Raw genomic sequence first — 11,730 nt, 5'->3', positions numbered from 1 at the left:
ATATCAGTGTGAGGGCGCGTGGCTCGTTTGCCATCTTCTCTTTAAAACATAACTTGCCCACTGCCGTCCATTCAGTTAACCTCGCTACGTTCTAGCCATTTTTATTAATAAGACGTTTGTAAAAAATACTGTCCATGTACAGGATTTTTAAATTTTTTGTAGTAACTTTATCATTGTTGAGTAATAAAATAATGACTACATATCTAAGATTTATTTATTGTACATTTTTAGATAACTAAAAATCAACCGAGAATTTGTGTTAAATAGTTGGAAACCTAGGTTTCGTGCCTAAGGCCCAATTGCAGTCTACTTCTCATCTTTTTTTTTAACAGGAAGGGAGGATAAGGTAAAGATGTTTCATATTTATGGATCAGTAGAGTCAAGTAAGATCTTCTTTTTAATATATTCGTATTAAATCTAATCAATATGGTTATTATTTCCATTTGGGTGCAATTAAAAAAGTAGGTTATACATAAAAATTAAACGACAAATTTGAATAACAAATCGTGGATATTTATTGAAATAAAAATAATAAAAAATGAAAAATAATAAAAACAGTTCATCTTTCACATAGAGATAGTTACACGATAAAATTTGTCTTAGTTTTTTTTTTGTTTCGCTATTTTGTCTCCGCTTCCCGCCGGCACTTGTACTAAACATTTTGAATTAATACAACTATAAATATTTAGAACATTCAATATCATCTCCACAAAACATAAAATTAAAAACGAGGTAAAATTACTTAAAAATTGCATTGCGAGATAAATATAATTCTATGTTTTGAGAAGAAGTTACTTTAAAATTATTAATCAATTAATGAGCAATGACATTTTAATAATATTTATTTATAATTTACAGAATTTTATTACAATTTGTGGATTTAAATAGAAAATATTTTCAAATTTTAATCAACGAGTCATTTTATATTTCTAAAGTGACTCATTAATTGGTTTTGAATTATTGTTTATATTTAAATTGATTAGGGCCCGTTTACATTATATTTATTACGTGTTTATCAAACACAATGTGAAGAGGCCCTAACAGTAGAGTTGTGGTCGACATCGGAGACAAAATGTAATCTATTTATAATTTACTTACAATTATCTAATATAAATTCTATTATAATTTACATTAAGTACGTATACTGAAAGATTTCAAACTTGGACTAATTTAGTTGCTAATAACTTTCACGAATTTCAAAATCACAAGGAAATTTAATAAAACAAACTGGAATATTTGTTCAGTCTTAACAAAAAAAACTATTACCCATTTATGAGAAAGAAAGCGAAAAAATTTGCGAGACATTGAATACTTTTTGGAAATATTTTTTTTAATTTAATTTGATTTAAACACTTATTAGATACAGAAATACCTTGTTATAACACCTACCCTTATAATCGATATCAATTTCGTTTTCTACAACACTAAAGTTATCGATTAAAGGAAACTCACCGTATTTTTTGCCGAATATTTTGCGATTATTTTTTAAATTTGCCAAAATTTAATGTTACAGTTAACATCAATAAGTAGCTTCACAATTTACACAAACACTTACATTTAAATTAAATATTTACAAGAGTTTTATCTAGGATAGGAAACATTTTGCTTGTAGGTACATAATATTCTAAAAATTACTAAACAACTTACAACGAAAAACACATATCACTACCGATACTATGAAGATCTTAATAAATACTGGAAAAATTGTATTAATTGACACTATACAGCTTAAATAACTAAAGTATATCGTAAATTAACATAGCTAACTTTGGCATTGGTTTCCTTGAATTTTTACAATCAATAAAACGATAGAATGTAACATAAAGATTCCTAGTACAGCCTCGAACGTAAATAACCAAAAAAAAACTCGAGCTAACATCAACAATACAACTGGAACTGTTTAACACTCAATACACGAGATATGTCACTAAATAGCAGATAAATTAATGCCCTTCGGAGTTTGCATTTTTGGGCTAAAATTGCTTAAACATTTGTTTCATTAACTCCTTAAGACTAGAAATTGAACATCTGTCCACCCGAACTCAACGTCATCGTTCGTGACACAGCACATTGCATCTGCTCGAGGTTCGAGCTTTAGAAGATTTGGCTGGGCGGCGCGGGCGGCGGCAGGCGCAGCCCGCCCCACGGGTAGAGTCACGAGGCTTCGTCTCGGCACGCGTTCGAGTCGTCAGACAAAGCGAGTGCCCCACCGTTACTTTGATTCACAACACATTTACGCATATGCTTTTCTAACGTTGATGGTACCGAGAAAGGCATCTCGCAAAATCTGCAACGGTATACGTCTTTACCGAGCCTGCCGTGAGTCTTCATATGCCTCGTCAGCTTCGAACTCTGAGCACATGCGTACGAACATAACTCACATTTATATGGCTTTTCACCCGTATGCGATCGTCTATGTACCGTCAGGTTTGAGCAGTTTTTGAAAACTTTGCCACAAAACTCACAGGTGTCGTTTCGCCGTCCATCTTTTGATTTTAGCAATGAATTTTGTAATAATCCATTGCCGCTGTTTTTGAGACCATCAAAAATATTGTCAGGCGGTCGCTGTGCGTGCAGTGTTGGCAACCACCAACCGTCCCCCCTCTCCATATCTAGCTTCATGCGTTTAGATGCTTCAAATGGATTCTCAAAAGGGTTGAACAGAGGATGTGGCTGAGGCGGCATTTTTGCAAATTCCTCTTTCAAACGTAATGCAGCAGTCGGCGGCATTCCGTTAGGTTTGTCAGAGGGAGGACCATTATTATTATCGCGGTCTTTTGCTAGCTGCCATTTTAGTGAATTACCCGACTCCTGCAGAGCTTGCTTGAAAGCTTCGCTATATTGTGCAATATTTGAAAGACCGAATTTATCCATCAGTTCTCCGACAACAGATGCCGAAGGTGGATGAGCAGGTATTGCAGGAGTTTGTTTACGGGGTGGAGCAGAAGGTGCGCTACCGTTTGACACCGTCAAATCTTCTGCTTCTTCTATATCATCCCCTTCGTCATTTTCTTCCTCCTCCTCACCATCTAACTCCTCGTCTTCTAGTTCATCTTCTGAGTCGTCATCGCCAGTATCGCCACCGGACTCGCCATCCTCGGTGGTCGCGTCTTGCGCACGGTGGACTTTCATGTGTCTTTTTAATTTTGATGCCTTTTCGAATGATTCATCACATTCTGTACATTTAAAAGGTTTTTCACCTGTATGTGATCGCCGATGAACCATTAGGCTATGTTCGAATCGGAATTTTTTACCACAAAATTCACAAGAATGCACAGTTTCCTCGTTATTCCGTTTCACTGTCGGCGTTGCGGTGCGTTCAGTGGGAGGGGCGTCAGCAGCTTGTGGTTCGACTCTCCTATCGGGTGAAATGGAGCTATGCGGCCTCGTGGCTTCTCGAGGCGCGTCCACCGTTCCGGCTCCGGCGCCCGCCGGTGGAGTCTGACCGACTCGGGAGGGCGACGGGGAAGCGAACGGCGGCGAATGCTTCCTGGGGCTAGGAGAGCTCGAATTGCCTGTGGCCGCCCCTGGACTGGTCGTACCTGCCAGTTGCCGCAAGCGCTGCGAGTAAAAATCCAGCTGGGGTTCGAGAGAGAGTGGTTGAGAAACCGGTGGTGGTCTATCTCGAGCCGAGAGAGATGTTGGTATCGCCGGGGAGCGATCAGCTGGCGACGGGAATGGTTGGTGAGGAGGTAGAGAATTGGCAGCTACAGCTGCTGCAGCTGCTGCCAGATTAAGGCCATGGTGACGAAACTGCTCTGATACCAACTGTTCCATCCGAAAGCGATGGTCATGATGATTTGGGCGCGCAAACAGCGGCGCAGGAGGAACCGATGGATGAGCCAGTGGCGGTAGGCTGCCCGGTAGAGGCATTCTAAGAAGACCTCCAACACCAAACGGGGAATGCATGTCTGGTGGGGGTAATAAGGGGTGGTGGCGTAACGATGGAGGTGGTAAAGGAGCGCCTGTAGACGAACACCCTGAGCTTGAGGATGAGGTACTTGACGTGGAGTGGTTCTGTTTGTTCTGCGGTTGCGGCATTGTTTCTACGTAAATTTTAACTCCGTGAACGTGTTGAACGTGCTGTAGTAACCTCCACGCGGAGTGCACGCGCGCTTTGCACGTAGAGCAGACATAGTTGCTTGGTTCTGTTGGCAAAGAGAAAAAATGCATTAGATTTTTAATAAAACGAAACAGTGAAGATGGGATTGCTTCCCGATCGGAGATTTACAGCAATATTAACACGGGCAAAGTGGCTAGTAATAGCTCTCACATATCGTAGTGTTGGGCCTAGGGAAGATGCGTGGCGCGCATGCTAATAAGGCAAAGGTCCGAGGGCTCCGAACGTCGGCGGCCGTGAGTGATCGCCCTTTCGTGTCCCGCGTGATTCATGCACCTCTAAAATCTTATGAAATATACGCGGGCCGGGATCACGTGCGGAGGCGGGTTAAGACTGTTGATATTGAAATCTATATGTAACACTATCCTGGTAACAGAAAAATGAAGGTACAGTTCGTATTCCTGTGCTCACTCGAATCTTCAAATAATTTATGTTCTTATGAAATTGGCAACATTAAAAACATACTGAGTTTCTCAAGTATGATTTTGTTTTTCGATAAAGATGTACGTTATTGTTAAAAACTTTTTATATTTTCGATTTTATTAAGAAGATTTACAAAACAAAGGTGATTTTAATTTATTAAGTAGATGAAGAAGCATTAAATAACATCAATCCCTGTTTTGACATGTAAGTAAATCTTTTTATGCTAATTTAGAAGCGTCATTGATAACATAAGCGAAGCGTACGACGATCTCCCATATAGATAAGCGGGAAGAATTGAGATCACGTGGTCAAGACGCGTTCATGCCCGCGCCCCGATACTAGTCAGTAATTCTATTGCTCATTGTGAGGCCGAGACAAATTTTATTGTGGACACCATTGTATTGTATCACGACTCAACGAGCTTATAGAGACGAGCTTGAGGATATGAGTTATTATTTATTTTGTTTAATCTTTGATTTAATTTATTATACCACACACAATTAATGATACCGTAACACACTGAGTACTGAAGAAATATCATACATCTTTTTTTCTTCTAAGGATAACACTATTTTTCTATTAGATTTGTATGCTTGAAATTAGGTTTTACAATTTGTTAAGCAGGTTCAAGTCGTACAGATCTTAAATCTCGTTTTGTAACCTAACAGCAAAATACGATTTAAGATTAAAATTCATGTTTACATGTTGGGATCCTTTAAATCTTTATTAAAATACGTTAAATATTTCAAAGTTGTTTAAAATATATAAATTAATATTTTTTAAATCAATTTGTTCCGTCTATGTTACGAGGCAGTTTGCATCACTAGAGGCGGTAGGCGCGGTCGATAAACGATCTTGACTTTTAAGACGATTATTGAATTGTAACGGTCAGATTGTGACCGACCGGAAAAAATTGTATACATCGTGTTCCAATTTTCGTTGCAAAAATATATAAATAAGCAAAGTGTGTTTTTAAATTATATAAACTTTAATGTTATAAGACTCACGAAAACAAAATATCAAAATCAGTTCAAATCCCTAATACCAAATAATAATACTTTATTACTTATCTTACCTCTGGAAATGGTTTAGATGTAGGAACAAAAAATTATTCATGTAAATTTATTAATTTTAATTAGAAAAAATAATAGTCTATAGATCACCCTGTATTAAGTACCGCGCGTATTTGTATCGTAAGATCATAACACTACATTTTGACCTTTTTGTCAAGACCATTGTTCATTGTATTGCTTTGGTCAATGAATGGGACCTACTGGCCACAAAATATCACTCAGTGAATATCATCAAAAAAAATCTTTTTATTAATTGAGCACTGAAGAGTTTTATTTTAACTTAGGCTAATAAAAAATTGGTTTAGATTCTTAGTAAATAAAAATAGATATTTTGTAGTAATAATGTGTAATAAAATATGTTAAATGCATTTTTTGTCTATGATATGTGTTCGTAGTTAATAAGATCATTGTATGCGATATGTAAACCGTACAAGATCCATCACTGTCACACATTTAAAGAAGCCAACAGAAGCCATAGATTAATACAGTCCATCTAAAGATCAGACGAGAAAAATATCGATAATCAATCGTATTCAGTTACAATAAGAGTCAATGATCTAAAGGTATCATAAAATCGATTCGTTTTTAATCCGATTACCGTTGAATATTCGATTATTCGTGTGATTAGATCGATGGTCAGATGTATGGTGATAGTGATAATTAAACAATGAACCGCGTGGGCCCCGTGTGCAACAGATCGAGGACACAGTTTAATCCTAACACTTACAATACTGTAATCTGTGGGAGGTTGGATTGTATTGTAATGTATTTGCAAGTGTACATATGTTACAGGCGATGGTAACTTAATACGACATTCAAAATGCCAATTTTACTTATACGACCGATTCTTAATTCTACCAACATCATTGAATCATCTTTATATGCATGAAATTACTTTTAAGGGACCAAATAACTCTACTGTCTGTCATATTCTCTTTAAACTTAAAGACACAATAAGATTTTATATTATATTTTAGGAATAGAATGATGGATTTTTCAAGTCCAAGTTCAAAAGGCGCTGTGGTTCCGTAGTCGCGTATATCGTGCGGGTCCCAGAGACAAATGTTTAACAACCGTTTCAATTTCAAAAGGCAATCACTGATTATGGGCATTGTGTGGGCTGCGAACCAGTGGCGAGTGAAATTTTTAAACATCACCACCCGTCTGACCCCCACCCCTTATCCAAAAGGGGGGTGCAAAAGGGCCAGCAAAAGCGTTATCCGATGCTCGTATTTACTAAGTATACGGATAATAGAAAAGGGATTGTGTCTGGATGTTATTTACATCGCTTGTTACAGATTTGTGAAACACTGTTCTTATTTAAATGTACGTATTATATTTGAAAACAAATATTATATTTAAGTAATGGAAACAACGCGTAATCTCTACTTTTCCTTCTAAAGAACTAATGAAAGTTGAAAAATTCGAACTTGCAAATGGAAAGAAATTATTCTGTTACATATTATATCAAAAACATCACCCCTTATCATCATCGCATCTGTTACTGCTGGACATAGGTCTTCCCTAATGTATTCCACAGTACGCGGTCGTCTAGCTTCCGCGCTTATGAAGATAAGATCAATCAATAAAAAAATATTTTTGCTTTTAATTTTTGAACAATTATTTTAATTGTAATATCAAATAGGATGAAGCTCAGTAATACGAAGTATAACTCAAGCAGGTGGTACAGCACGGCCGATTCAATTACTCCGTTTTGACATCGTTTTTATTGCGCACGATTTATATCTAAAGGTAGAAGTCGTGAGGTCCCAGTTTATCTATACAATGTTCCGTTCTCATGCACTTGAATATAATGTTATTAAGACAACTCACTTAGCCCGGTCATGTGAGGTCGCTAGTAATACGGATAATAATATGAAATTAGTTAATAATATGAATTGTGATACCTTCAGATACATAATTGAATAACAAGTGTGAAAATGACTATTATTAATCTTATCTTCTAAATATCTTACCTACTACTATACTTTGATCGCTACGGCGAATCCCGGAAGTTAAAAAATCTTAATTAGTAGCCTATGTATTCTTCTAGACTATGTTCTACATCTATGATATAGATAAGTCAGTTTGGATAGATATTTGTCGAGATAAGAGCGCGTATACCTGTGTCCCGAAAATGTACGATTGCCACGGAATCGAAATAATAGCAAGTGTAATGCTATGATTTTTATATTAAGTATTATAACAGATACATGATTGAACATGGCCTTTAAAACACGGAAGCGTTAGTTTAAAATGTCACAAGCAATCGATCAATACAATAGATGTCGAATAATATGTATATTTGTTTGGGACGTTGGGTCCTTACGCTTTGAGCAAAATTGTGCTTGTATTTTTTGTTTGATAAAATATAAAATAGATATTGTTAAAAAATATAAATATTGTTAATATTATTGCGTAAGGATACTTTATCAAATTGTAAAGTAAAAAATAAGTAAAGTGTAAGAAAATACGAGGACATGTTATATAGGCGCTTTGCGACCGGAAACCGCCGGAGCGACTTCCGGCGACGCGGCGCGCGCACATCAGCGCCTCTGGCGGACATTTTCAGACGCCCCATAAGCTTTAAGTGGGAACGAGGTTTAACTATGAAATAGTGTTGCAGTCTATACTATCGCACAATAAAGTGTACCACTTCGTATTACAAAAATAAACAATATTAACATATAAAATAAATATAACAATCAAGAAAATTCTATAAATATTGAGTAATTCCATGTTTTTTTTAGTAATACTTTTTAGCTATCCCCCGAGCGTAATTAAAAAATAATAATTAGTAACCTATGTCTTTATCCAGACCTTATTCTACATTTAACCCAAATTTCAGCGGGGTTTCCTTAGCCGTTCTGAAGATACCTTCTAAGAAACATCCATATATAGTGAGATGGAAAACCCTACACGCTATTACAAAAAAACTTGTCGTTTGTTCATCTTTTCTTTCATTCAAGCCGGGACAACATACTTTTCAATAAACATGTAATTATCTAAAACGTAGTATGTATATTTCGATTCGTAACGAGCTAAGTCGGTATCTGCTAGTTTGAAATAAGAACGCCTAGCCGGGGTACCTCGCCATCGACTTGTTATGCGGCGGATGTCCGTCGCGCCGCTGCTCTGAATGACCGTCTTCCGCCCCCAACCCAGTCTCACCCCCACTCACCCCTTCACTGACACCCCTAAGGCCCACGTGGGGCAAACCGAGCGCTGCAAATTGCCGTAAGGTGCTACACATGCTCGGAAAATCATTTATAATTTAGTTTTTAGCTACGAGTTGGTACTTTCAATGCTTGTAATTTTTTTAGAACAATGTTTCAATGTCGAGATTTCGAATCCTGCCATTCGACTATTGTCGTAAACCATATCCTAGCATAAGCCTAGCGCTTAGTTGGAATGGTACAAGATATATTAATAATATTCACAAAAATCTGCTTATATTTTATAAAAAATATATATTTATCGTATTATTTAAATAAGCGACTTTATAAGCGGTATATTATAGTGGTATGGCAACACATGACGCATTTTACACATGTTTCAGACATGAGTAAATATCAATTAAATGACCGCTTCGACCGAATCATATTTTACACAAGTGTTTTCTGTTTAACCAAACGTATGTGAAACAAAAAACTGACCCCGACCTCCTTAAAATATTTTCGTTATGTTTCATAAAAAATATCATTAGACTAGACACTAAAATATCTTTGAATATTATTTATTTTAAAACTATGATAACAATAAAGTCTCAATTAAATTATTTTTTAATTTATTTTTACAAACCTATTTAATTTGTTAAGGCTATTAATTCCTCCAATTTCAATTCCCTAGCGAATAGTGTTGAATGAAAAATATTTTGTCGTACGTTAGTTGATTAGCCCGCCAATTTTTGTGAATGCAATAAAACCAAGATGGCGTCATGTCCACACCCATTTCCATCGGCACTTCGCTAAAACTCAGATTTGTGTAAACTATCGCGTTACTTCACAAATTGTTTCCTCAGTCACACCCTACCGCACAAATTCGTTACGCCCTTGTCTGGGGCGTACGTCATTATGAAAATAAATTTAATAAATTTGATAGTTAGTTTTATTAAGAAATATTATTTATTTACAATTTTTATAGTATTCCCTTCGGTTTTAGTCATTTTTAAGTTTATGGCTTCTATTTTTTTGATAATACTACTTCGAAATTCATATATGTTATAGCTATTAAAAAAGTTAATAATTATATAAATCAATTAATATTTCATGGCCGTTAAAAAACTTTCTATAAAATAGCCTATAAACAAATGACAAAGATGCCGACACTTCGTTCTCTGAAAAATCCTTATAAGACAACAAAATGCTATCTCCGAAATTGGTCTTGTCCTTGTTGGCCAGATGTGAGGGGCTATTTTAAACTCGTAATAACCGTTGTCGACACGTGTGTGACGACCATTACCACATATTACAAAAAATTGAAGAAAAAACAATAAAATGTTCGAAGGGGGAGTGTTTGGGGACATCAAAGTGGACGCGGTTAAAATTTTATTTCACTTTGTTAGAGTTTATCGATGTTTTTACTTTGTTTCGTACAAAATAATTCTGAAGTAAATATTATATCTTATATCTTAAAATGAGCAATTATTGTATATTAATAATTGGAATCTCGGAATCGGCTCCAACGATTTTCATAAAACTTAGTATAGTATATAGGGGGTTTTGGGGGCGATAAATCGATCTAGCTAGGAATCATTTTTAGCAAATGTCATTTTATTCGTGTTTTATCAATAATCAACTAAAACATAAACTTAACATATTTCATCATTTTATTAGTAATTCGTACTTAAATAAAATTTCCAAAAAATACAATTAAAAAAAAATACGGAGCAAAGCTCGGTCATCCAGGTACTTAATATTAAATTTACAAATTAAACAGCAGTACTTAGTAATAAACCAAACGATAGTTTTCAAATCTTTTCTTGGTAAGTTACTTATCTTCAAAATATTTGTGGAAAACTCTATTTGAAGATATCTTAAGTCTCCAATCATTTTAAGTTGTCTGAATAGTCATTTATCATAGAATAAATCTATGATACATTTACCGCAGCGGGCGTATTATCACCATTCCTAAATCAGCTATCAACGTACTCTTTTCACTAAAAGGGTGAGCCACACTATAGAAAAGGTTGACCCTTCATAAAGACTTATCACTTCATATACAAAATAAGGTTCTACTAATCCTTTGAAAACCGCACGAAATGGAAGCCTAAATAGAGATGTCATAAAGTTCAATTTACAATACTAAACTAGCTACGATGGGATCTCGTCAAACTTAGCGGTAGTTTTTTCACAACAATCTCCTCTCGGACTTAACTTACGTTATCTCTTCTACGAACGTCACGAGGAATAGAAAACCCGCACATACATAATAAGGACGATATTTCTAAAGAAATTTAAATTCGCCCGCAAAGGTCCTGAGATAGGATTAAAGATTGGGCGTCGAGATGGCCCTTTGTGGCCGACCCTTAAGAAAACATGTCTTGATATGGAAATATCTCGGACGGAACTTTGTTGTGGAATCATTTACGACGGCGATAAGAGGAGCAGAGAACGAATGAAACTTGAACGTACGTATTTTATTTTAATTTTCGTCCAGTGATAATCATTGCCCTATCTTGTCGATGGTTATTTCACATGGTTGAACGTGAAGTGCGGCATTGTTCGTTGCGGTCTGACCGATCGTTTATCGACGCGGCGTACCGTACACTCTCAAGTATAAAGGATAATTTTTATCTGTGGTCAACGCAAAGGGTTGGTTAAATCGATATTTAATGCATCAGTAATCACGAACAGATCGAATAGAGGGTGTTCCAAAATTGCAACTTATTATTACATTTTGTCATTTAAAAATGAAATGCCAACTACGATTACATAGGGTAATCATGAAAATATCGCATTATTATTTAACTTACATAGCCAAAATACAAAACTATTCCGTCCAAAACTATAGAGTCCGACAATTAAATTCATTATTTTTAAAAACAAGCCATACCGAACAAACGCTGGACTCGGCCAGCACTTGAATCAATATTTATTTTGATATAAATAAGTG

The 11,730-nt window shown here is 35.8% G+C and overlaps 1 protein-coding gene across 2 annotated transcripts in view; it reads right to left on the bottom strand.

Moving 5' to 3' along the window:
• Positions 1 to 944: 944 nt before the first annotated feature.
• The window catches only part of Cph (BCL11 transcription factor chronophage), a 35,081-nt gene continuing 24,295 nt past the window's right edge, over positions 945 to 11,730 (bottom strand). For both annotated transcript variants that reach the window (XM_013306910.1, XM_013306911.1), the window contains exon 5: positions 945 to 4,148. In XM_013306910.1, coding sequence (XP_013162364.1) covers positions 2,155 to 4,148 — 1,994 coding nt within the window. In that variant the 3' untranslated portion in view covers positions 945 to 2,154. The remainder of the gene's footprint in view (positions 4,149 to 11,730) is intronic.

Source organism: Papilio xuthus, unplaced genomic scaffold (genome assembly GCF_000836235.2).
Source record: "Papilio xuthus unplaced genomic scaffold, Pxut_1.1 DF828177.1, whole genome shotgun sequence".
Lineage (NCBI taxonomy): Eukaryota > Metazoa > Arthropoda > Insecta > Lepidoptera > Papilionidae > Papilio > Papilio xuthus.
This window is presented reverse-complemented; position numbering and strand designations above follow the sequence as displayed.